The sequence below is a fragment of the Numida meleagris genome, chromosome 4 (assembly GCF_002078875.1).
Source record: "Numida meleagris isolate 19003 breed g44 Domestic line chromosome 4, NumMel1.0, whole genome shotgun sequence".
Classification (NCBI taxonomy): domain Eukaryota; kingdom Metazoa; phylum Chordata; class Aves; order Galliformes; family Numididae; genus Numida; species Numida meleagris.
The window spans coordinates 96,339,628-96,366,169 of NC_034412.1; the positions used below are offsets into that span (position 1 = coordinate 96,339,628).

At 54.3% G+C, this 26,542-nt stretch overlaps 2 protein-coding genes across 2 annotated transcripts; one reads left to right on the forward strand and one right to left on the reverse strand.

The window, feature by feature from the left end:
* FBXO41 (F-box protein 41) lies at window positions 306-14,232 on the forward strand. The gene is made up of 12 exons (XM_021395298.1): window positions 306-3,037; window positions 5,493-5,721; window positions 6,240-6,319; window positions 6,428-6,738; window positions 6,903-7,144; window positions 7,565-7,680; window positions 7,885-8,037; window positions 9,786-9,881; window positions 10,148-10,266; window positions 10,494-10,652; window positions 11,081-11,196; window positions 12,152-14,232. Exons 1-12 carry the CDS (start codon window positions 2,316-2,318, stop codon window positions 12,212-12,214), a joined length of 2,406 nt encoding a protein of 801 aa, XP_021250973.1. The 5' UTR covers window positions 306-2,315; the 3' UTR covers window positions 12,215-14,232.
* CCT7 (chaperonin containing TCP1 subunit 7) lies at window positions 16,977-26,535 on the reverse strand. Its single transcript, XM_021395299.1, has 12 exons — window positions 26,378-26,535; window positions 25,010-25,163; window positions 24,371-24,477; window positions 23,820-23,945; window positions 23,269-23,321; window positions 22,590-22,761; window positions 21,510-21,674; window positions 20,924-21,112; window positions 20,187-20,284; window positions 19,577-19,709; window positions 18,195-18,401; window positions 16,977-17,570 (listed from the first exon to the last, which is right to left on the reverse strand). The coding sequence occupies exons 1-12, from the start codon at window positions 26,381-26,383 to the stop codon at window positions 17,346-17,348; spliced, it is 1,635 nt and encodes a 544-aa protein (XP_021250974.1). The 5' UTR covers window positions 26,384-26,535; the 3' UTR covers window positions 16,977-17,345.

Genomic DNA, 26,542 nt, shown 5'->3' on the forward strand with positions numbered 1-26,542 from the left:
CAAGGCAGCGGTCCCCTTCAATCTTTTTTCTGGTCGTCGTTTTGGGATGGGAAGGAGGAAGGTTTGTATGGAGCCGTGGCTGTGGCCAAGGCTGGGACCGCGCGGCGTTCGGAGCCGCCTGGGCTGGATGGTGGATGAAGGCTGGAGAACACGGAGCGAGGCGGCTCGGGTACCCCGGGAGACGCGGGCAGCAATCCAGGCCTGGAGCATCAGCACGGCACGGTGCTGTGGCCCCGGCCCTAACGCGGAAAAGCGCTTTATCATCCCACCGAAGGCGCCCGGTGGAAACCAAGCTCCCCGTTGGCTTTGTGCTGGGTGGGCTCCGGCTCAACCAGGTTGGGTTCACCTGCGGGGATGCGTTTTGTAACGACCCCGAAATACAAAGCAGGCCAGCAGACGGCTGCAGGAGCGGCCAGGCAGCTCCGTGCGCCCTCCCAGAGCATCTCTGCTGTGGGTTTTTATCATTATTAGTATTGTGATGTATTTGCGTGGATCTCTTTCCCTTCCTGATTCTTCCCTAAAAGAAAAATGGTTTGGAGGGGTGTGCTGAGCCACGGATGGCTCTGAGCCACCCTGGGGATGAGCACGGGTGAAGGTTCAGTGGATGATCCCCCCAGAGCTCCATGGTTTTGGGGTACAGAGGGGCTCGGGAGGGGTTTTAGGGCAATGGGAATTTCCCCTTTGCGGGATATTGCAAGGGATGTTCCCACACTGGGTCCCCCCTTGGTGCTCTGGGGAGGGGAACCACCACGGTATCAATGTGGGGCAGGAACATGCTGTTTTATCTCAAGCTGGAGCAACGTGCCAGGCCGGTGGTTTCATGCGCGGTGACAACCTAAAATAATTAAACCAAATTCCTCGAGAGAGGAGGAGGTGATGGCTGGGTGCTCCCGGCCCTGTGCGGTGCTGGTGGATGGGTTTCAGTTGGCTTCTCCCATTTCCCAAGGGCTTGCTTTCCCCTTGATACTTCGGAGGGTTTGGGAGCAGGGCATAACCCAGGTCCCCATGGAGACCCTCCCTGCAGCACTGCAGCGTGGGGGTCCCGCAGCCATGGAGGGGGTTTGAGCCCCAAAATCTCATGGGGAGCGGGATCTTGAGATGTGTGGAGTCACAAGGTGACCCCATCCTTCAACTGGGGATGTCCCATCTCCACCTGGGAGAGCCCGGGTGTTTGTGTCCGAGCAGCAACCTGATGGGTCTGGGTTGGTCTGGGGGGAAACTGGGATGGAGGAGCATTGGCTGTGCCTGTAGCAAGAGGGAACGGGTGAGGGACAGCCTAGCAACCATGGGGTGATGCATCACAGCTGTGAAATGGGGACGTCCTCAAGGCAGTGATGAGACCTGATGGTTGTGGTGAGGGGCTGGAGAAGCAATCGTGGGAGACAAACTCTGATGTGAAGCTGCATGGGCTGATGTAAAGGGACTAAGTCGCCCTATGCTGGGAGGAGGTGAGACCCACCTGGACATGGGGAGGCTCCTTGGGCTGGAGATCCCCGGTACCACAGAGGCTCCTTGCACCATGCCTGAGCAGGAAGCACATGGAACACCGCTCTCCAGCAAGCTCAGGGCCAATGGACAGAGATTTCCCATGGGCTGTCCACCTTCCCCATGACTATGAATCCCCCCAGCGGCTGTGAGCTTTCACAATGGCTGTGAACCTTCACAAGGGTTGTGCACCTTCCAAAGAGCCTTGGATTTTCCCAAGGGTTGTGCATTTTCACAAGGGTTGTGGAGCTTCCCAAGGGTTTTGGATCTTCCCAAGGGTTGGGGACCTTCCCAAGGGTTGTGCTTCTTCCCAAGGACTGGGGACCTTCCCAAATGTTGTGGATCTTCCCAAGGGTTGGGGACCTTCGCAAGGACTGGGGACCTTCCCAAAGGTTGTGGATCTTCCCAAAGATTGTGGATCTTCCCAAAGTTTATGGATCTTCCCAAGAGTTGTGGATCTCCCCAGGCGTTGTACGCTTTCTTGAGTGCTTTGCATCATTCCCAGGGTTGTGTATGAGTGGGAGAAACATGGGAAGGGAAGGATGGATGTAGAGACAGAATTGAGAAGGACCAAGGAAGGACTTTTGGGGACCCACTCTCCCTGTGTCGCTAACCCCCCTCTCCCTTCCAGTGCCCAGCACCACCCGATGCTGACATCCCACAAGACTTGCTGGAATCCTGCTCCTGTCCCAGCGCTCCCACTCCACCATGTGGAGCTGCGACCCCACCACCCAGCGTGCCCCAACCCATTCTCCATTCCACCTGTCCGTCTGTCCCGCACCATGAGCAGAGCTGCACAGTTTCACGGCGTTGGGGCACGTAGCTGAGGGATGGCCTCGCTGGACCTGCCCTACCGATGTCCGCGGTGCGGGGAGCACAAGCGGTTCCGCAGCCTCTCCTCCCTGCGGGCGCACCTGGAGTACAACCACACCTACGAGACCCTCTATGTCCTCTCCAAGACCAACAGCATCTGCGATGCCGCCGTCTTCCCGTTGGCCGCCGACGGGGCCTTGTTGACGCCGGCCACCCGGCGGGACTACTTTGAGAGCACCTCTTTCCAAGGCAAAGAGCAGCGCTTCTCCTGCGACCTCGTCCCCGCTGAGGAGTTGGAGCCGGCTCCATCCTCCTCCCCTTCGCCTCGTTATGTCCACGAGATCGAGATCCCATTGACTGAGATCTTCACCCGGAGCAAGGCTGTGGCTCCAGCCCCAACGCCGCCAGCCGCTATGGATGCAGCCTACGAGGAGGGCTTGGCTCGCTTGAAGATCCGCGCCTTCGAGAAGCTGGAGGTGGACAAGAGGCTGGAGAAGCTGACGGAGGAGGTGGAGCAGAAGATCGCCTCGCAGGTTGGCCGGCTCCAGGTGGAGCTGGATCGCAAGAGCTCGGAGCTGGAGAAAGCCAAGCAGGAGAGCCTGCGGCTCAGCCGGGAGAAGCAGGAGCTGGAGGACCGCGCGTCCGAGCTGTCCCGCCAGGTGGATGTCAGCGTGGAGATGCTGGCCTCGCTCAAGCAGGACCTGGTGCAGAAGGAGCAGGAGCTCACCCGCAAGCAGCAGTGAGTGCTTTGTTCCTTCTCCATTCTGTGGGGTGGGGGGAAGTGAGTCCTGGTGGAGAGCCCCAAGGAGCCCGACGCTGTCATCGAACAATGCCCGTTGGCACCATTCCTCATCAGGGTTTGCATCTCCTTCCACACAGGCAGTGTCCATGTAGACCTGAGCTCCTCCATGTCCATGACCAAGCTGTCATGGGAGATTGTGTCCAAGAGCCACCAGAGTCCTAGTCCATGGCCAAACTGGGGATGCACGTGGCCATCCCACTGGGGATGCATGTGGCCAGCTGCAGGACGTGGTGTTGGCCATGCTGCTCCAATGGGCGTCCCCCCAAATCAGGGCTGGGTTGCCCCTTTGGCCCCACAGCTGAGTCCTGTTTATGCTCATGGTCATAAAGATGAAGAGGACACCTTGGCCATGCCTAATTCAGGATCATTCTCCCAGAAGGAGAGTGGTGTAACCTACGCAGTAATACCTCAACTTGCCATTTAAGACTGTGGCATTCCCCTCTTCATTTTTGTCCTGTGTTGCTCATTCAAAACCCTCTTGCTGCTCCAGAGATTCCCCCAGTCGAGCCTGGGATCCTTTTGTCCATCAGTGTCTCTCTATTAAACAGGACCTTGTTACGAAAGATTTTCTTAGCAAAGCTGGAGGTCATGGCAGTGTCTATAAAGTCAGTGAGGATCAGGGGCAGTCACAGTTGTGCTGGACTGGGAGCACTGGTGGGGTTCCTCAAAGACCTGTCTTGATCCTCACTGTTTTCACGCATTCATTAATGATTTTGACTCCAAAATAATGACTGTGAGTAGGAAACAGTGCTCGTATCCATGGAATTTGCTGGTGTTGGAGATGGTCCTGGGGTGCAGAGCGGGATGATGCCAGGTGCTGGATAAGGATAGCTCTTGGTTGGGAGGTGTATGTGTACAGGACTGGAGGTTTGGGGGCTGCTATCAGCTGCCCCATGGGTGTTGACCAGGGGCATCTCAGGAGTGTGCAGCAGAAGGACAAGAGCCAGTGGCATGGACAGCTCCGGAGCAGGGCCTGGAGGGATGTGAAACATGGCAGATGGAGGTTGGCTAATGGTTCAGATGCAGCTTATTCAGTTCATGGGCACTTTGCCCCCTAAGAACCTAGTTTATGCTCCAAAGCCACCTCTTGGATCTGCATCCCCTTAGAGAAATCCTCCTGCCCATCCACCATCCCACAGGTCTGATAAGGCCATAAGATCCCCCTGGCTTAAATGAATATTTCCAGGAGGATTTAATCAGCTGCGAGGTGGGAAGCTTGTAGCCTTACCCAAACCTAGCCCATGCCCCCAGAGACACCCCAGAGCCCTCGGTGGTGGCTGGTGGCATCTATTGCTTGCAGCCATCGGTGCTGATTGCACCTCGGCTTTGCTGAGGGTGTTTTTCCACCCGTTCCACGGGAATGAGAGATGCAAGAGATAGCCATCAGCATCTCCTTACACCGCCGGCCGCGTGCCAGCACCCCATTTGCTTTCCAAAGCTCTGGGGCACCTCGCCAGGAGCCTTCCCAAATTATTGCTGGTGAGCTCACTGCACAAGCAGCAGGGTTAGGGGCAATTATTATTGGTCATTAAATGGCAATTAATAACCAATGGCATGAATGGCATCTCTATGGGCTGCATCCTTTTCTCCTTCCCCTTCGTGATCCGGTTCAGCTCAGTGCATGCATGTGGACGGGTGTATTCGTGTTTCCATGGTGCTTCTGCATGCGTGGCTCTGCACGTGTGTGTGATGCATGCGTGGGTGTGCTCAGCAGCCGTGCATGCCTAGGACATTTGTGGGGCACATGCATTTGCAGGGATGCAATGGCAGTGTGTCTGATGCATGTGTTTATAGGACTGAAGCAGCACTTCATCAGGGCAAATCTCACTTGCCTGCCTCCGTCCATTGGCTCAAGGCTCCCAAGCTCCTGCTAATTAACACATTAATGACAGTGCCTATGAGGCTGTGCATCTTCTGGGCTTAACAGGGTATAAAGCTGAGCAGGATTCAGACTGCCCATAAGGCTTTTCCTTTAAGCCTGCCCTTATCAGATGAGGCAGAGTACCATTCTCCATCATCGTGCCATGCCATCACCATCCATTGCTAGGACGTTACCATCCATACTACACTGTCACCACCCTTCTCCCTCTGCTCCATTGCATGCCTGGCCCCAGTCCTGGCAGCAGGCACTTGGGTAGGGCTGTACATCCCAGCAGAGGCACTGGGGATGTGGGATCCTCCAAAATGAGGTGGTCACATCCATCCTGCATGCAGGAGCATCCCCTGCTCCCCAGTGCGCTTGAATTAGCCCCGAATCAGGGTGGTGGTGGACTGTGGTGCACATGAGCACCCCTGACCAGGTGCTGGCCAGATGGAGATGCTTAATGGGGTTGAGTGGAAAAAGACCCATGGAGAGGGGATGAGTGTCACCCACTGTCCCAACCCATTGCAGGGAAGTGCTGCAGATCGACCAGTTCCTGAAGGAGACGGCCGCCCGCGAGGCCAACGCCAAAGTACGCCTGCAGCACTTCATCGAGGAGCTGCTGGATCGGGCGGACCGGGCCGAGAAGCAGCTCCAGATCATCAGCAGCAGCTGTGGCACGACCCCAAATGGCAGCTTGGGACGCTGTGGCACTCCGGGTGCAAAGGCTGCCGGCCGACCGGTACCCGTGCGGGCACAGGCACGATCGTGTGGCTTCTCTGGTGGAGCGAAGGGGATCAGTGGGGAGGTGTGGGGGCATCTATGGGGACGTGGGTTACTGTGGGGGGGGATTCACTAACGGTCTTGGTTGGTGTCTAGTTGCTACACGCAGTGAACATGGGCAAGGTACAGGGGACGGTGCTGGAGATGCATTTGGGACAGCCCAAAATATTGGATGAGAGGCGATGGCCTCAAATTGCATCAGGGGAAGTTCGGGTTGGGTACTAGGAGAAATTTATTCTCTGAAAGAGTGGTGGGTTAGGATTAGGGTTAGGGACAGGCTGGCCAGGGAGGTGGGGGAGTCACCGTCCCTGGAGGTGTTCAGGAACCGTGGAGATGTGGCACTGAGGGATGTGGTCAGTGGGCATGGTGGGGATGGGCTGGGGTTGGACTTGATCTTAGAGCTCTTTTCCAACCTTAATGAGTCTAAGTCCACCTGCGTTTCTCACATCTGATGCATTTCTCCATGTTGGCTCCTTTTGTCCTCTCTCCCTACAGAGAGAGCGGCACCCGGGGCTGGGGGCAGCCGTGCATGGCCCCTATGCCATTCCCAACCAGCGCTCCTCCTCCAGCACTGGGTGAGTGCCCCATTTGGGTTTGTAATGGGTTCACGGGAAGGGGACGCTCACCCTGGGGTACCCTTGGAGGTGATGGTGAGCACTGAGGTTGGACATCGCCAACCCCAGGGCTTCGAGCCGAGCCAAAGCAGTGTCGCAGAGCTCGGGCTGCTACGACAGCGACAGCGCGGAGCCGTGTCCCACCGATGACACCGCCGATGGGCATCCCTACGCGGCGCGGGACAGCGGTCGGGGCTCTGGGCTGCGGCGTCAAGCCATCCAAAATTGGCACCGCCGGCCCTACCGCAACAGCACGGAGGGTGAGGAGGGCGATGTGTCCGACGTGGGATCCCGCACCACCGAGTCGGAGGCCGAGGGCTGGGAGCCGGAGGTGCCCGGCATCGCTGCGTCCCGGCCCGCTGGCAGCTGTCGGCTGACGGGTGAGACAGCGCTGGGAGGCACAAGGACGGGGAGGATGCACGGGGGGGATGGGATGTCACCGTGATGGGCAATGGCAGCGCGTGTGGTTTTGGGTTGTCCTTCTTTTTCTGAACTCCAATGGAGCATCCCTTTGCCAGTGGCACTGATGGCCCCTGTCCCACAGCCAGGTCCGAGGGGGCTATGAGCAAGGGGGGCCGGCTGGAGAGGGGCAGCCCGGGCCACTCCAGCGAGGTGATCAGCCCCGAGATCCTCAAGATGCGGGCAGCGCTCTTCTGCATCTTCACCTACCTGGACACCAAGACCCTGCTGCGGGCGGCCGAGGTGTGCAAGGACTGGAAGTTCGTGGCCCGGCACCCGGCCGTGTGGACGCGGGTGCTGCTGGAGAACGCCAGGGTCTCCTCCAAGGTATGGGGACAGTGTTGGCACAGTCCAGGGTGAGATTGCAGAGGTGTCCTCCTTCCAGAAGGATGAAGCCATCCTGCTGGCTTGCGTTGTGTGTCCATGTGTGCGGGGTTCCTGGTGTCACCGCCAAAGGGACATCGGTGCACGCATCGATGGGTGCACTTGTGCATGAGTGTTTTTGGGCGCGGGCTCACCTGTGCACAAGTTTCCACGTTGTGCTCACACCCACCCATAGCTCTATGCATGATTCTGTCCACGCATGCCCTTACGTGTGCATTTTCACCAGTTTACAGCAGAAACACCCATGTGTGTGCATGCGTGCGCTGCAGGGCGTGCACAAAGGCCTGCCCCTGATAGCCAAGGGTGGGTGGTGTGGGACATCAGCAAGGATACCCCCCCGTGACGGCCACCCCTGTCCCCCAGTTCCTGGCCATGCTGTCCCAGTGGTGCACCCAGATGCACTCCCTCACCCTCCAAAACCTCAAGCCACGCCAGCGGGGGAAGAAGGAGAGCAAGGAGGACTACATGAAGAGCACGCGGTGAGTCCCCGCGGCCCCGGGCACCCCCAGCACCCCTTCAGAGCTGACCATGTCCCATGAGCACCGATGTCCCCTCTCCACCGACGGCCGTTCACCACCCGACTGACAGCTCCCGTTGTGGGTTCTGGGCACCGGCACCAACACCCATGGGTCACGCCACTCTCCATGGATTTCCGGCACCTGATCCTGCCTCCATCCCCACAGGGGCTGCCTGGAAGCCGGGTTGGAGTCCCTGCTGAAGGCAACGGGCAGCAACCTGCTGATCCTGCGCATCTCGCACTGCCCCAACGTGCTGACCGACCGCTCGCTCTGGCTGGCCAGCTGCTACTGCCGGGCCCTGCAGGCTGTCACGTACCGGTAAGGATGGCCCACGTGGATCCTGCAGCTCCCCGCTGGGAGATGACAGGGTATCGTATCCCTGCAGTGCGCTGGGACCCCTCGGGTGCCCTTCCCCACCCCACTTTGCTGTGCCAAGCATGACACAGACTCACCTCTCCGTGTCTCCAGCCCCAGTGCACCCAAAGAACAGTGCGAGATGTTCGTACAACACTCATCCTCTTCTTGCACATTCCCATGTGGTCATTCCCCTTGCTGTTCCATTCCCATCATCCTGTTACACATCTTACTCGCTTGGCCCAGCTGAAAGTGTGGCTGGGGTCTTGGTATGGGGACACTGCTTTGTGTTAGAGAAAGGCAAAGGAGAAATGGTGCATCAAAACTGGATCCCAGTGAGGTTTCACTTCATGGGTTCTCCATCTGTCACCATCTGATGAGGTTTCCTAATGGGGAGTAGAGAATTTTGGGTCCCTCTGTCTGGAGTTGGAAGTAGATGATCTTTAACAGCCCTTCCAATCTAAGCTATTCTATGATTCTGTGATGATTCGATGACTCTGTCCTGGAAAGGAGGAATGGCTCTGCTACGGAATCACAAAGACCCGACTTGGAGACCTTGCCCAAGAGCAAGGACACAAGGTCCATGGCAGTGCCCAGGTCCTGGAGGATATCACAGGCTGCTCCTCAGGCTTGGCCACTTCTCAAGATCTTCCAAGTGTGCTCAGGGAGCTGCCTCGTGTTGAACCAAGTGAGCTTGGCTGCAGTTCTTGTAAGGGGACCCCACACTGTGAGACAGCCTGGTGCCACCAGGTTTAACCCAAAGATTCATCCATTGCCCTTCCAAAGGCATTAGAGCGAGTCCAAGCTCCTGGCACGTCATTAACCTGTGATTCTGACTCATGCTCTAATTAACCCATCACACTCACAAGGGGCTCTTGGCAGGCGCCTTCAGTGGAGATGTGTGAAATGGTCACGATAACACCCACTGCTTAATTTTAGGCTTGTCTGAAGTTTCAAAGTAGGTCATTCCAAGTTAGGAAGTGTGGCCTCAGTCTTTGAGAGGGAACAGTAAGGAGAGGCCTCAGTCTGTGTTGGTGATCTCAGGACAGCTGTCTCTGACACTGATCCTCCTTTGACTCAGTTCAAGGAGCCAACGGTGTCAGGGAATCATAGAATCATTAAGGTTGGAAAAGAGCTCTAAGATCCCCAAGTACAACCCCAACCCATCCCCACCATGCCCACTGACCATGTCTCTCAGTGCCACACTGAAGCTTCCTCTGAGCCTGCAGCTTGGGCAAAAATGCTGAGTACCTCATGATAAAACTCCACCATGCCATTACACGAGTCCAGCAGCATCTCATGAGGCTATCTTGACACCTCCAAAAACACCAGAGTGGCCAACAACCCCATGCAGATGTGGTGGCACAGACACCCATCAGTTGAAATGTCCACACTACCTCTCATCCCTTCCCTGTCCCAGCTGTGCAGGTGACAAGTGAGACCATCCCAATGGGAGGGAAGACTTCAACCTCCACCTTCAACCTCCCCTTCATCGATCAGCCTCCCGCTCAGTCTCACCTCCAAACTCAACTTCAGCCTCACCTTCAGCATCACATTCAGCCTCACCTTCATTTTTCTTGACACTGCACATCTGTAAGCACCATTTCTGACAGAAATGGTTATAGGTTGGTTATACACAATGACTGGATGCAGCTCCAGGGGCAGCATCGCTATCAGCTGGGCCCACTGGGTGTGCTCTGTGTCCATTCCAGGAGCTCTACGGACCCCGTGGGTCATGAAGTCATCTGGGCCCTTGGGGCAGGCTGCAGGGACATCATCTCTCTCCAGGTCGCACCTCTGCATCCCTGGTAAGAGCCACACTGGGGCTAGTGGGGGCCATTTAGCACAAGGGGACTGCTGGGCTGGGGAGAAATTGGGTGCCAGATGAAGATTGGCTTGTGGGATCCCTGTGAGTTGAACAACCATCCTGGAGGTCAGCTGGGGGATCAGGAGCTCAGCCCCATCCCTTGCTGCAAAGATGGAGAGCTGCTGGGTAGAGGCACCTCCTTCCCAAGACAGGAATGTTTTGAGGAGACTGAACGTTGAACATCAAACACCTTCTTCCTCTCCCCAGCCAGCAGCCAACGCGTTTCAGCAACCGCTGCCTTCAGATGATCGGGCGGTGCTGGCCGCACCTGCGGGCGCTGGGCATCGGCGGGGCAGGCTGTGGCGTCCAGGGCCTGGCATCCTTAGGTAGGTAGCTCTCCTCCAGCGGGACAGGGAGAAGGGGACCTTGCTGAGGGCATGGTATACCCCTGGGAGATGCCCCACGATGACCTCAATGGGCAAGTCCACTCCAATGACCATGGGTGGACTTTGCTCTTCCTTGCTGCCACCCATCCCTCCTAGCACCTTGCTCCCATCGGCTGTCCCCAGCCCTTCCTCGTAGGGTGCTGATGGTGAGTTCTTTGTCCTTCTAGCCCGAAACTGCATGAGGCTGCAGGTCCTGGAGCTGGACCACGTGGCGGAGATCAACCAGGAGGTTGCAGCAGAGATGTGTCGAGAAGGGCTGAAGGGGTTGGAGATGCTGGTGCTGACCTCCACGCCTGTCACCCCCAAAGCCCTGCTGCACTTCAACAGTGAGTAGCAGTGCTGGTGGAGGAGGGACACAACGTTGTCCACTGACTAAAAGGCCATCAGATAAAAAGATCTGGTGGGGCCTCTCAGCCCCACTGGGAGGAATGCCCCAATGAGACTGGGAGGTGCCAGGAACTCTGTAGTGGAAGGCTTCTAAGGGGAGATTCCACACCCCTCTTTAAGGGATGGGTCAAGAAGAGCTGGGAGAAAACCCATCTGGGTGGGATAAGGTTTCCCAAAGAAGAATTAGGACTGAAGAAATGGAATAGGACAACTGGAGTCTGTCTTGGAGGCCACCAAGAGCGGGTCTACTCTGTCATCAGGGTGAGGTTTCCCCAAATATACAATGATGAGTTGTAGGGTAAATCCCAGATGTTGGGGAAGCTGTCCCCACAGCCACGGCAAATCCAGGTGGTGTCTTTGCCCCCAGGTGTGTGCCGGAACCTGAAGTCCATTGTCGTGCAGGTGGGCATTGTGGACTACTTCAAGGAGCCCCACAGCCCCGAAGCCAAGAAGATGTTTGAAGAAATGGTGAATAAACTCCAGGTAAAGGATGCTGGTTCCAGGTGACCCACGTGCCAGCAGCCCCTTGTCCCTATGGGACCTGGGGAAAAATTATTTCCATTGCTGAAATCACTCCATAGAGAACCTTTTAGCTCACTGGGGACATCCTGAAGACATGCTCTGCTTCATACACATGTCCTCAAGGCTAAAGCAAGACCTAGCATGCTGTGATTCCTTCCTGTGACCTCAATCGTTACTGCTTCTCTGCAGGTTTGTTCCCTGAGGACAGAAAAGGGCTGATACTTCTCACCCAGGGCAACTTACATCCTTAACACTGTACAGTCATCAAAACCCACCCATGAAAGCAGAAAGAGGGTTGATCTTAGTTACATAGTACTGGCTACACTAAGTTGCAGACACTGCATGATGATGTCAGTAAGGTTTGGGCTGTACTTGGCCTGGGCAAGATCCCCAAAGCAGGTGCCTCCAAATGTGTCCAAGGGGAACAATACGTGCCTCTATTCTTCTCCATCCTCTGATTGACTTCATCCTGCAGCCAGCAGCAATCCCAGCCCACACCCAGCCCCAGCCTCAGGGGCACCCTATGGAAGAGGAGTTTTGGAAAGGTCCTTCCTTGCCCACCACCACACCATGAAAACCCTGCCTGCACATCTCATCTGCCCCAAACTATCACTGTCTCCTGGAAATGGTTGGATATGACATGGTCTTTTCCAATCCTAATGATTCCATGACTCTACGATTCTGTGAGCTTCTATGAAAGGTGTTTTTAGCCAAGCAGAAACCAAATCCACGGTTGGCTTCAAGGGCATGGGATTAGGAGGCATTGAGGCAGCCCTGCAAGGAGCCAAGAGCCCATAGGATGTAGGTGGGGACGGGACTCCTTCCCATAGGTTGCATGCAAGATGTTCTCCCCTTGCTGGCCCCATAGGACTGGTGGTAGCTCCCACACCAACCCCACCCTTTGCTCCTCTTCCAGGCCCTGAGGAAAAGACCCGGATTCTCCAAGATCCTACACATCAAGGTGGAAGGAGGCTGCTAGACCTTCAGGGAACCACAAAGCACATTCCCTCTCCTGCCCTGTGGAGCCAGAGGCCCTGCACAACCAAACCCACCGCCGCTGCTCCTCCGTTGCCGTTGGAGCTCGGGGATGCCGGCCCATGCACAAAAACCCCCAAACTCTTGCAGGCCTTAGCGAGCAGCCGGCGCTCGCCCCAGGGCCGGCTCACAAACGTGTCACGGGCGAGAAGGTGCTACTTATGGAAATTTTTCAGCTGTCCAAAGGGGCAGGTCCATGCTGTTTCCCAGGAGGGAAGATGGCTTCGAACCCCATGGCTGCTCATTGCCAAGGATCCTTGCTTGGGGAACGCCTTTTTCTTGGAACTCTCCTTTTTTCGGGGGCTGTTTGTTGGCATGGAGGCTGAGGATGGCTCAGCCCATCCCATGGGCTCTTCGCAGAGCGCTGTGCTCGGTGCATCACCACTGGAGTATCCTTGCTCCTTCCATGGGCCGGTGGATGTGGGGTGGGAAGGGCCATTCCTGCAGGGTTCCGGTTCACTTTCATGTCATTAATTTGTGAGAGGAGCACCCAAACGTGGGTAAATGCTGCCCAGAAACCAGCAGCCACAGCATCACAGGCCTGGATGGCACAGCTGCATCCCAGGGCTGTAGGAGCCAGAGGACATTGGGAACAATGGTTGCTCTCCAGAGGTCTCCATCCTCTCCACTCAACCCTTCTGCCAAGGCAATAAACCATCATCTCCCACATCCTCATCCACCAGGAAACATGGATCACGCTCCCATCCCCACCAACACCCACCACTTGCTCTTTGGAGCGAGCTGTTGTGTGGAGAGAGGAACTGGCATGGGACTCACCTTTGCCACCTCATCGGGCAGCCTGAAGGAGAAACCTTGGCCAAATTATCCTGAGATCCAAAGCAGCTGGTGTAATCACCAGCCCTGGTAGAGCCCACATCTATGTCCACGGCTTATTTTATTTCTGTTTTTTTTCCCTTTTGGTTATCTTCTTCCTTTAAGGACGTTACCTCCCACCCCCCAAACACTCATCTTTTTTCCAAAGGAAAAAAGGCTCTTGAAAGGCAACCAACAAGGTAAAGGCATCTCCATCCTCAGCCCTGGTGAGAAGATGCCAGAGGTCCCCAGGCCATAGGGAACACTTGTCACAGCACTGCCAGCAGCAGGGACATGTCCTTAACCTCCCTGCCACCCCACACCTCAACCAGGTGTGCTTGGAAGCTGAAAGAAGCCAACTGGGAAGAGCAGATCTGGGGAAGATCTTCCTCTTCTCCTGGGACACTGCTGAAGGTTTTGGTGCCTGTTGGCTATGGGGCTGCCCGTGGTGCGTGCATGGCTGGGAGGAGCCAGCTCTTCCCAGAGCATCTCCCCATCCCACCCAGTCCTGCTGGGTGACGGGCTGCCATGGAGCATCTGTAGACCCATCCTGGTACCACCATCCTCAACCACATCATGAGAGCATCAGATCTCAGCCTGGAGCTCCCACAGTGCTGGGAACCCACAGGAACCCTGAAAACACCCCAACCACCGAGGCTGGTGGTGGGCTGGGGGCAGCTGCTGCCTCTCCAACTCCAGAAGACCATTCCACCCACTCCTCGACCCATCCATGTTGTCTCCCTCGAAGCAGGGTAGGGTTGCATGCCTTTTTTTGGCTGTAACCCCTGATATGAAGCACCTGAAGTCTCCCACCGACAGCAACCTTCCAGGAGAAGGCTGCTCCTCATGCGCACCAAAAACTGCCTGCGAGAAACTACCACACCCTGCAGACAAGATCCACCAGGGCTTACCTCCTGGACACGTATATTCCAGGGGCACAAGAAGCAAGGGACGTCCTGACCAGCAAAAAAACACCAACCACCAAAGCTTTGGCCCCATGTGCCACTTTGTCACCATCCCACGAGCGTGGCCCCAGTGGAGGTATCACCATTGGAAGCGGCGCAGAGACTTTGTGAAATTCCCTTCAAAGAAACAAAGTAAGTATTTATTTCTATAAAAAACAAAGAAGGAAAAAGAAAAAAAAAAAAAGATTTTAAAGGAAAATGATATACTCCGCATGTTTATACGCTCTACGCTTAAAGACTACCCCATGGGAGAGCTGTGTCTGAAGACTGTTGGCAGCCACGGAGCATTGGTGGGTGACTCGGCCACTTGGGATGTCCCCGTCCCCCACCTCCACGAGGATTTTGTCACAACAGGACAACCTCACCCCACATCGGTGCTGAGACCAGACCAAGCCATTCACCTCCCCTTGGTACCCTCCCGAAAAGTTCGTTTTCTGGCTTCACAAAGCCACATCTTTACCAAAATCCCGTGATGACGAGAGGCTTTGGGCAAGACCAAGGCTCTGAAGATGGAAAGTGGGTTCTTTCCCCATCTTTCTCAATGCCTGGGCTTGATCGTCTCCCCTCCTCCTCCTCCTCAGCTGGGGATGGAGGTGTCTGACACGGTAACAACGGCGGTAATGAGTCTTGTGTCCTTCCAGCCCTCCCGGTATCTCCTCATTGCCCAGGCTGGAATGGCAATTAGTCATTAATGGCTCTGTATTCCTTCCATTCATTGATTCCCTATTGGTTCTCCACCATCCCACCAGCATGGTCCCACTGGGCGTCCCACAGCCCCATCCTTCCCATGGCCATGGGTTTCACCACCGCCGTGTCAGCTCAACCCCATACTAGACCCTAGAGAAGCCCCATGGGGGCTCTGCGATGACAATCCCCGGCAAATCCAAGGGGCCCAGGGCGAGGAAAGGCGCTGATCAGCTTTTACTTGGGGTCCTGGCAGCTTCCCACAGTTTGGAGGAGCTTGCTTTCTTTTCTTGCCCGAAGTTCTCCCATAAGCCAACGTTAGCAGCATTCTCCTGAACTTCGGGGCTGGACAGGGGTCTCAAGAGGAACAACACCAGCAAAGCTCGGGGACCAAATCCATCCCAAATCCGTGTTTGTCTGCCTCACTCATGTGTTGGGTTTTGAGTGCGCCTGTTGAGGAGCCAGCAGCGCAGGGCCATGGCTGAGGTCAGCTCCATCCAAGCAGGATCTCAACCTGATCAAGAGAACAAGGCAGGTGGCAAGGGAAAAATATCCCAAATGTCATCAGGGGCCACAGGTCGCAAGGCAGGGGTCTTACACAGCCAAAAAGGTCTGAATTAGGTTTAAGCAAAGAAAAAAAAGCCACGAGAAATGTTGATAGAGGCTCTTTTCAAAGCAGATTCTTTTGGCTCTAAGAGGAGCCAAGACAAAGCCGGCAGCGCGGGAGCCGGCGCGTGGCACTCGCCGATCGATTTGGGTTGAAAACCTGCAGGTTCGGGTGGAGTAAAGCATTTGGGAGTCGGTGCCAAATGACAAAACGCTTTAAAAAAAAGATAAAAGAACGGAGAGCAGGGTGACGTTAGCAGCTGGAAATGGCTTGTTGCAACCAAAGCACGGCAGGACGGCGGCACAAGGAGAGCGGTGGCAACGAGAGACCGAGGCACAGCAGCAAAGAGAAGGGAGAACTGCCCAAAAACAGGAAAATGAGGTTTTCTGATCCAGCCCCAGGCTGGGGCCGGGGACAGGCAGGTGCAATGGTCGGGGCGGGTGGGATTGCTTTGGGGAGCGGGCGGAGCAACGCACATTGCTTTGAGATAATCAGAGGACACGCTTCCCGATATATATATATCCAGAATGGCAATCATTTCTCTCAAGCACTTCTCCTGGCAGCTGCTCTGGTGGCAGCTTGGCCCCGGCGAGCCGTGTCCGAGGCGCTCCATCCAGCACACCCCCTCCCGGAAGGTAGCGAGTTGGCCTCCTAAGTTATTTTTTTAACTCTATATAAATCTAGGTCTATTTTAGTCTTTCGCAGCGATGTGCCAGTGTCTGGAGAACCAAACGTCCCTATCCTCCTACCCCATGGTCACCCTGACCCCAACGCTCGGCTCCGTGTGCTGGAGGAGGGGACACGGGGGTGGCAGCGGTGTCCCCAAGGAGCTGCTGCCCCAGGCCGTGGTTTTAGCACTTTGGTTGGTACTATCACCTGTAGATGCACTTTGATGTTGTTGCTTTGAAACTTTGCCGAGTGTAAACAATGTGTATTTAAAGAACTACAGGAAAAAAAAAAGTGTGAAGAGCTGTTTTATGACTCGGGGGTTGAATAAAGGCTCTTGAGATGGGGGTGTTGGCCCAGCCGGGTGGCACACTGAGCCCAGGTCAGTGCCTGCCCTGAGCACTGCAACAAACCAGGGCAACCAGTCACCACTCGGGGCTTACTGGAGGAGCTCCCAAGCTCACAAAGCAAGCAGAAACATTACTGAGCAGTATCAAGTAAGTGCTAGTCGTAAACAAGGTTGTGGGAGGTGGGGTTGGCCTCTTCTCCCGGTAGGTGATGGCCTTAAGTTGCGCCAGGGGACGTTGAGGTTGGATATTAGGAAACATTTCTTCTCAGAAAGAGCAGTAATGCACTGGCATAGGCTGCCCAGAGAGCATGTGTGTGTGTGGGGAGGAGGGGGGTCACCATCCCTGGGGGTGTTCCAGAAGTGTGAGGATGTGGCATTGAGGGACATGGTCAGAGGGCACAGTGGGATGGGTTGGGGTTGGGAATCTTAGAGGTCTTTTCCAACCTGAGTGATTCAGAGATTCTATGAACAAGTGCAGAGAGGACCTGTGTTAGAAGCACCATCACGGACCAGGAGTCAGTCCTGCTTCCCAACACGGGTGTGTTTTAAAAACAGGGCAGAGAACAGTTTGAAAGCTACCCGAACCACGAGCTACCACCTCAGAAGAGAAGAACCCAAGCTGGCCACCAAAACTCTGCCATTGTTTTATTGTGTTTGAACCTGGGTTCAAAACCCCCAGCAGAAAGACGTATAAATATCAACCAACCCCAGGCACACCCACCAGTATTGGAGAGGGCTCTGCTCAGCACGAGCTGAGCCGAAGGGCATCAGTGCTGTGGAGGAAGGGTTGAGCCACGACACCTCACAGGAGGCTGCCGCTGCCAACGCCAAGATTTGACTCTAATTAAACAAGGGCAGTGGTTGCCTGCAAGCCCTCAAAACGACCATCTGGTAAACGGCCTCTTAATTAAACTAGGAATCAATTCTTTCCCAATTTGCACGTTGGAGGCGAGCGCCAAGGCCTGTCAGGACACTGCCACGGAGCTGGCTCTCAGTGGTTGTGGGGTCTGCCTCGGCCTCGGCCCCGGCCCCCAGGTGGGGCATCCACTGTGGAGCGAGGGTTCTTGATGGTTTCATCTACAGACACAATAAGACAGGCGGCCTCGGAGGCGGCCGTCAGCGCGTTGATGCGCACGATGGCCGGCTCCCAGACACAAGCCTCGAAGTTATCGGCGATGTCCTCGTTGTTCACATCCACACCGTACCACATGCCTCCCTGGTGAGACAGGAGGGAAGAGGGTCTGGTTACACGGCACAACAGGACCTGAGGGCGGTGCACCAGGAAGCAAAGGCATGCAAACACTTGAGCAAAGGCAGAGACCGGACCTTGTGGTACTCTCCCTGAGTTTTCTTCCTTTGCACAAGGGGAAAAAAAAAGGCCTCAGCTGTTAGAAAACAGCACTTAAAATGGGAAGCTTGCTCCACTTCACAAAGAAGTCGTAGAAGACTTCATGATTGCCTTCCACCTCAGCATTGTCTCATGATGAGACTATGATCTCAAGCAACCGGGACCTTCAGTCTGCAGCCCCTCTGGAAAACACACCGCCGAGGCAACTTTCATACTAATTACTTCAATGTTTAATATAGAAGCCTCCCTCCTGACAAACGATGCATTTTTAAATAGCAAATCACAACTCCCAGCTCTAAAAAAAAGTCATCCGACAGCTGTGATCAAAGGGAAAACATATCACCTCCTTTTATAGAAACCTGCCTCAAGCCTACACTGGATCTGAAAACAAACCACGGCGTTTAATGAAGGAGGACACGAGCCCAGCACAAACCCAACCCAAGGACACCAGCTCTGCAGGCCCTCCCTGCTAGCACCCAGCTGTGCACCTACCTGCGCGTGCTTGGCTCGCAGCTTGTTCAGGATGTTGGTGGCATCAAAGCCAGCGTTGTCACAGAGCTGGCGGGGAATGATCTCAAGAGCTTTAGCATAAGCACCTATCAGCAGCTGCTGCTTGCCCGGAATGGTCCTGGAATAGTCACGGAGGTATTTGGAGAGTTCCATCTCTATCGCACCGCCACCGGCAACAACGGAGTCGTTCTGGAAGAGAAGAGGAAAACAGGCCGCGCTCACTCTCTTGTTCCAGGAAGGGGGAGAGCTAGAAAGCCTCCTTTCCCAAAAGCATACAGCATTTTGGGGCAATACACACACACCCACACACACACCAGGCCCAGGGGAAGTACTGCCCAGCCCGCTGCCATCCCCTGGGAGCACCTGCCAGCTTTGCTGGGTGCTTCACAAATGGCTCAGAAACCTCAGGTGGCCTCTGCCAGCAGCCCCTTCCCGCCACCTGCAAGCTAGGGGGGTGGTTTGCACTGCTGTGCTAGCAAACCTCAGCCACCCTTGTGCTGGACAAGTTTCCCTCGCTGTTGTGAAGCGTTCAGAATGGAAGAGATTTGCAGCAGCACTCAGCAGCCAAGTTTTGCTACTAGCTATTTTTTCCCCTCCCTATCTGCTTCAGTAGAGAGATCAGGATGTTCTTTCTGAAAGCAAAGCAGTTCCAGAAATCTTGACATGCTTCTTCCCATCCCCTCAGGGCACTCAAGCTTAAGGAAAAAAAAAACCATCATCCCCACACATTACGCACAACCCAGAAATATCCACATTTAGAGAACAGCCATCACCCAGGACCAGCAACTCTGCAAGTAGAGCACAGTGACATGTGCCTCAGGCTTCCCTCTTGGTGTCACCTGCCCACCTCCACAGCAAGGGACAGCTGTCAGCACCTGCCCCTCTCAGAAGTCACCAACAGAGGCAGCAAGCAGAGAGAACAGGCACACACAACACTGAGAAGCTAACAGGCCCATTAAATCAACCCTGCTGTTCCCATCTACTGCACACCCACCCAGCGCTCCCAAAAGGCCACAATCCCCTTCATGGTGAAGGTGTTTACAGAACACACCACAACCCAGCAAGCACTGCTGAGTTACAACACTTTGACAGAGGCAAAACCAGGCGTGCCTGAAAAGCAGATGGCAATGGTGCAGAGAAAACGCTGCCCTAGCCAAGGAACAGCACTTGAGTTAATCAATTAGACACGGCTTGTCTGCACGCTCCACTCTGCAGGCTGAGAGCATTAGGTTTCTCCCGGAGAGAGCTCAGCCAAATGCTGAGGTGTGAAAACATTGCTGGAAGGAGCTACAGCTGTGCCAGGTGTGATCAACAGCCCCGCTGCCTGTCCGGCCCAGCAGGGAAGTACTTCTGCTGGCCCTTACCTTGATTGCTCTCCTGACTATCATGATGGCGTCGTGCAGGGACCGTTCTGTCTCTTCCATGAACTGCTCCGCACCCCCCCGCAGGATTATCGTGCAAGTCTTTGCCTTTGGGCAGCCCGTGAAGAAGTTATACCTGCCAAGAGCAAGACACAAGAAGGGCTAAGGTGATCGAAAAGCAGCGCCGCTTCTCGACAGGCTTAGCCCCAGAGAACACCACGTGGGGACAGAGAAATTCTTTCCAAGCCAGATGCATGGCTGCAGCTGTCCCACCCCACAGTGACCCTATCAGATCCGGAGCTACAGAGAAGCTGAGCCAGGCAATATACAAGGCCCCAGAAGGCACTGCTTTCAAGTTATGAATGAAAGAATACCACCAAGCCTTCCACCGGCTACATGAGGAAGAAAGAAACATAAATGCATCTAAAAGAGGTAAGACTTAAATGAAAGCTTACTCCTGCTTTCTCAGGCTCATAAAAAGAATTATGCAGTCTTTGTTTTCACACCAGCACCCCGAGAGATGCTCCAAGTTGCTCACGCTCGTACCCCAGCTTTCCAAAGCGACATCGTGAGAGCTCATGCAGGACTGTGGGTTCACAGCTGGCACATTTACCTATCTCCTCCAATCTGAGTCTCCTCGAAGAGCTCACATCGGCCCAGCACATCATCTGACAGGGCATTCACACTAGTCTGAATGGAACCGCCGCAGGCCTGCAGGGGAAGAAGATACAGCGTGGCATCACCAGCGCTGACAAACAAAGACAAATTTGCCCAGCAGGCTCCCACTCTTCCAAGGCAGCCCAGCCTTTTAGCTGATGCAAAACCAACCCTGCAGGATAGATTCGGAGGAAAAAAACCACCTTCTACTCTCCTCCCATCGTGTTTCTAGGCAGGCTACCAACAACAGAAATAATCCTCGACAGCAAAAGATGGGGATGCTTCTAAGTGCTGACTCACGGGCTCTGGAGTCCAGTAGCTACACAAAGGTGGCTTGGAAAAAAAAACAGTGCCAGCAAAACAGGCAAGGAGCAGGGAAAATTAACTTCTACCCGTGCAACATACAGACCCTGATACATTTCAGCACCAGAGGAAAAAAAAAGCAGCACAGATGCAATCAGTCTGAAGTTGTTCGTTCCACCAAGGAATAGTTTTGTCAGTATGCTGCAGTTCTACAGAATAACCATTTGGGGGGAAAAAAAAAATAAAAAATCCGTGTTATTTTCATTTTACATTTTTGTAAGGAACAATGTGTTCATTAACTGATTGCTGTTTTGTTTTGGGAGAGGCCTGACCAGCCTGGCACTATTCAAGCTAAATCTGAAGTCTTTATTCCAAAACAAGGCAGCTCACCATCATAGTTCTCTTGAGATCTTCTTCTGGGACACGGCCAGCACAAAACATGTCTCTATCTGCAAAGTACTGAGTCGCCACATCACCAATAGGCAGCTTGGACAGGACGACTTTGGCTCCAGACTTATGGATTTTGTCTAGTTTGTCATACAAGATGTTCCATTCAGCATCCACGATGGCCTGGTAATCCTAGAAGGCATGAGAGAAACAGACAGCACACGTTACATAGGATTGCAAATGCCACCTCCCAGCCCCAGCCAAGGGAGAGCTCTTCTAAAGCAAAGGCAGCAGTAACGCTGCTCCACGCAGCCAACTGCTTTTTCAGAGGCAATTTTAGGTCACTCTATTTGATGACAAAGAACCACATCTGCTCAAGTGCTTCCAGCAGCAGAAACAAGTTGACAAAGGGGCTGGATGATCTGAGAAAAAGGCAGCAACAGTCATGCTCTTCCCTCAGCACAGACAGCGTAACACACCAGGTATCCTCAGGAGGGAAGATGTGCAGATGGCAATCACAGGGTGCCCAGCCCCTGACAACCCAGCAGACACACAGGAGGGGGACAGGCTGCTCCACTTCAGCTCTTACCTCCACTGTGTTTACTCGGACTTCAGCGTTGTCCTTCTCAGCTTTGAGCTCCAGCTCCACGTTCAGCAAGGCGATCTTGGGGGACTGATACTTCTTGGGCTGCATTTCAAACCCAGCGTAAGAGAATGTCTTCTTAAAGGCGACTCCAGCCACCAGCTGAGAATCCTTGAAGAGAGGGATATTGGTTAGGCTCAGCCCCCCAGGGTTTTCTCAGCAGGGTTAATAACTCCCACAGGAGACTCCCTGCTTCAGAGTCCTCATTTACAAAGCGCTCCCCAACAGCTGTCTCCTTTGATTAACCCACTTTTGAAGCAAATAAGCAGCAAATGTTTTCTTCTCCCTGTTCACAAAACCAGCTTCTATCATTTCCTTTCTATCCCTCAAGACACCGTGGTGAAAGATGCTGTTCACAATCTCAAGATCAAGGGACGGAGCAATCTGTTCTCCCTCTGATGTCTTTCCCATTTCTATCCTTTGAAGATGGGATCCTTCTCATTCACAGCCCCACACTTCAGGGTTTTTTGGGTTTTTTTTTTGCACGTGTGAGTGCCCTGCTTTGCTTTCACAAGCTCCACCACCATCCCTGCAACTGCTCTGCAGCAGGACAACCCTGCCCAACACTGCCCCCTGAAGTGAACAAGTGAGAGGCCAAGCCTACACAGGCTACAGGGAGGAGAGAGCATCACACACCAGCCCCAGAACAGCTTCCTACCGAGTACCCCTGCACGACAGGTATTCCAACACTGTGGTATAAAGCAGACACCACCACCACGCCCTGCCCACCACGAGAACTGTTCCTTCCCAATGTTCTACTTGCATTTTTTCCCACCCCGGTGTTCACGCATACAACTGGACCTGTGTGGTTTTCTGCTTTCCACAGAAATGATTTCATTTTTTTGCAAAGATATAAACAGCATTTGGAGCCCTAACAATATCTGCTGTGGAAGCAAAGAGCTGAGAGTGCCGTGCTTTGCTTTGGTAACTCCCCAACAGGTTTTGTTATCAGGCTGCATTTATGCCAGGGTCAACTCAAAGGAGCTGCAATCACTGCCTCCTATCCCAGCCCCCAGCAGAACTTACTTCCAGAGCACCTCCTTGCACCTTCTTTATTCCAATCATTTTGAGCTGCAGCAAGTCATCCAGCATCATGACAGCATCCACGACCATCTTGGAAAAAAACTCCTTGCTCTGGGAGATGAGCTTAGAGCTCAGGGCTGTGGCTGCACACTTCTCCAGCAGGCTCCTCTGCTCGCTGCAATGGGGGAAAAAAACCAAAAGGCCTGAAGTTTCAATGGAGGTGCTAGGAAGGTCTGATCAAGCAGGCAAGAGCTTAAAACACAGGGACCGAATCAATTCTAGCAGTATCACCTCATCTGAAGCATCATTTCACTAAATGTTATCAGCTCGAACTTCAGCTATTCAACACCTAAATACTGGTTTGATTTTCAGAGAAGCACTGAGCATTTAACACTGCTGCTGATTTCAGCCAGAGCCACTATCCCAAGAAAAAAGAAATCAGGCCACTTATTTTGGTCCCTAGCTTCCTCTGCGTGCACAGGAAAACACTGGCCTACATCCCTGGCTGCAGTGGCAGCCTAAGGGAGAGCACAGCATCGTTCCCAGAGGAGCAGGAAATTCCAGCAGCTCAAGAAGAACCCCAGTGTGGGGGCACAGCTGCTCATCCCAACCTCGAGACCTCAGGCAGAGTCACAGCAGAAGGCAGAAAGGCACAACCAGGTCATCTACAAGGGAAACTCACTCTTTATCTTCCTTCTTCACTGAAACAGCAATCTCTTTGATCTTGTTTACGGCCTGCCAAAACACAAACCAACAGCTGGATTAATGTTTCATGCCTGTCAGATGATCACATCTCCAACTTCTCTTTGTATCTTATGCTATCCTTTATTCCCCCCTTCACCATCACTGACGTTTCAAGCATTGGAGCTATTCCATCCTTTCCAGTACAGCAATTTTAAGAGACACCCAAAAGCAGCACGTATAGTTCAAGCACATTTACGTGCAACCTCAGTCACGAACTAAGCATAAAGTGCTCGGATCCACCTGCTATAATATTTTCTGCTTTAATGATTACACACATAATGCAGTCATTGAAGAGGTTTCCTCCTTCTTACGCCATAAAAATAAAAAATTTAACCAACTCTGATGGGATTTTACAGTTATCTTCACAGATTTCAGAGCCTTTTAGCCCAGAAAGAAGGAAAAAAAAGGAAGAAAAGGAAAAAAAAAACAGGAAAGAAAACCAAAGACAGGTTATTGGAGCCCACTCCACTTGGTGCAGTGCTGCCTTACCAGCTGCGTGGCTGTGCGGAAGGCACGGATGATGATCTGAGGATGAAGGCCTTCCTCCACGTAGGGCTTCACCTGTTTCAGAAACTCAGCAGCAAGCAGAGTGACAGACGTGGTGCCATCGCCGACCTGCACGGACAAAACGCTCCGTGTCATCGATGGAGTGCGGAGGCTTCCAGAGGAAAACTCTTTTCATAAGTTCCTCTGCTCACAGATTTGTGGCTGGCTCCTTCAGTCATTAAGAACAAGCCAAGTTCAGGCTGCACTCTGAGGGTGCAGTGAAGTCTCCCACCTCCCAGCCACCTTTGTCCATGACATTTTGCACGAGTAAAGTTTCCAACCCCCCTTACCAGATCTGGCTGAAAACCCAGTAAAGGGTTTTAAAGTTATTACCAAAGAGAAGGCATCAGTAATGAAACCGGGATAGATATCAGCACACCGGGATAAATACCAGCACACCACAACTGAGCCCTAGCCCCTAACACAAAGCACACCCAGCTGCCACCATGCTGCTGCATTCTGTGCTTCTGAGTGCAGCCAGCTTGCCCTCCTACCTCCGCATCTTGAGATTTGGCAATGTCCACTAACGTCTTCGCAGCCGGATGGACGACATCAAGGAGCTTCAGGATGGTGGCACCATCGTTAGAGATGGTGGCTTTGCCTACAAGAGATTTAGAAAAAGAAGCTAAGCCCCAAATAAAGCCCTTAGCACCTTGAAAGATGCAACCCCAGCATGTAACGGAGCTTTCCCTGTCTTGTTACAAACTTGTTACCAGGCTACAGCATGCTCTGAGTTTTGCCAAGTCTTACCACCAGGCTCAACACTCAAATCTCCTTTTAGAAGCAAGTTTCTTTCATCCAAATGACTTTTTGTTCTCCCTTTCCAACGCGACTTGGAATGTCAGTGCCATACTTTCATATAGCCAGATACACACCTACAAACTGGCCAAAAAGGAAAGCAAGGAGCCACCCCCACAGAGAGGGAGAGCCCAGAACAGCTGCTGCACAGAGGGCGTCCCAACAAGCACCTCCGCTCCGCATTATCAGCATCCTTCAGTCCACTTTTGGAGCAGTTTAAGTGAAGTTTGCCAAAGCTTTAGCAGAAACCTGGACTGCATGATCCCCAGAGGTGCCCTCCGACCCCCACGATTCTGTGATTTTACTGCTGAGAGAAGCTGCTGTGCAGTGCTCACCCCGGTCGTCCACAATGAGCTTATCCATGCCCCGAGGTCCCAGGGTGGTGCGCACGGCCTCGGCGATCACCTGGCAGGCATTGATGTTACTGACCAGCTGGGGAATCCCTTGAGAGGTGTCGGTGCCCTCCTTCAGCAGGATAACCGGTGTTGGCTGGGGAGAGAAGCCACGACAGAGCAGTTAATTCAATCTCAACACGCAGCCCAGCGAGGGCTGCATCCTCCTGAAATCCCTTTGCTTAGAAAATACTATCCCCACAGCCCACTTTGCCTCCACTACACCAAGGCAGGGCGTCACACGCTTCCAGAACATAACATTCACCCAAGTGGCACCAACACACGCCCCAGGATCATACTGTCACTGCCCACAAACCAGCTGAGCTTCCTTCCCTGCAGCACAGCCCTGGGAAGTTCTGCATTTCAGCGCCAGATTTCAAAGGACAGACCTCGCTGAGACACCAAGCAACTGCACAACTGCTGCAAACAGGTCGTTTTTGTCACAGTACAAGACATCCAGCACAACAGCCGTGACAGCCCTTGCCCCATCAGACCTCAAGCCACAGCTGACACGGCCCCAAGGATGCTGAACAATGCACTCACGTTTCGCACACGGCAGGCGAACGCTGTCAGAGTGTTCTGACAGCAAACTGTGGTGGAGTCAGCTCAAGCATACAGGTAGGTAGGGGCTAGGAAATACCAAAAGCCACAGCAAAAGCTCCTGTGCTTCAGGAGAGCATCTGCCCTTTGCAGAGAAGTGACCAGATGCGCCCTGCAGGCAAAGCCCTAGGTCCGAGCACTGCCCAGTGTTGTTAGATGCCCGGTTTTAAGCAACTGCCTGCAGGCACGGGAAAATATAACACGATGACTGCTGCACTGAACAATGCTGCACTGAAGAGTGCTGCCGTGGGCCTGGGGTGAGCAAAAAAGGGGTGTGAGCATCACTACCACCCACACCCCGGAGACATCTCGTGAAAGGAAACACTCCGGATCCTTCCACACCCCTTGCACCCTGCCCGCTTCCCAGCAGCACTACGGGGGCTCAGGGCAGACAACAATGAGCGACCCCCACCCTCTGTTCCCAGACTACAGCTCCCAGCACGCCCCGCTGCCGCTCAGTCCTTCTAGGCTGGGACCTCCGGGCCTGTTCCCTCACACAGCCCGGAGCAGGCCCAGGCCCAGGCCCAGGCCCAGGCCCAGAGTCAGGCCCAGGCCCACCGCCGCCATCATGCCCCCCTTCCCGGCCGCCCCGCCGAGCCGAACGCCCATGGGCCCCGCCACAACCCCGCCCACAACCCCGCGGAGGCCGAGCGGGCAAACTCCCGGCAGCAGAGCGCAGGGACGGGACGGATGGCGCCGGATTGCTCTCACCATCATCTCGGCGGCTCTCCTCTCCGCCGCTCCCGCCGCCGAACCAGGCCCCGCGCCCACAATGCACCGCGCCGCCCAGAAGCTTCCCCGAAGGCGGGAGGGGAAGCGAGCGTTGCTAGGCGACCGCTTCCGGCCGCACTCTATGGTGCAGGCGGACAGAGCGGC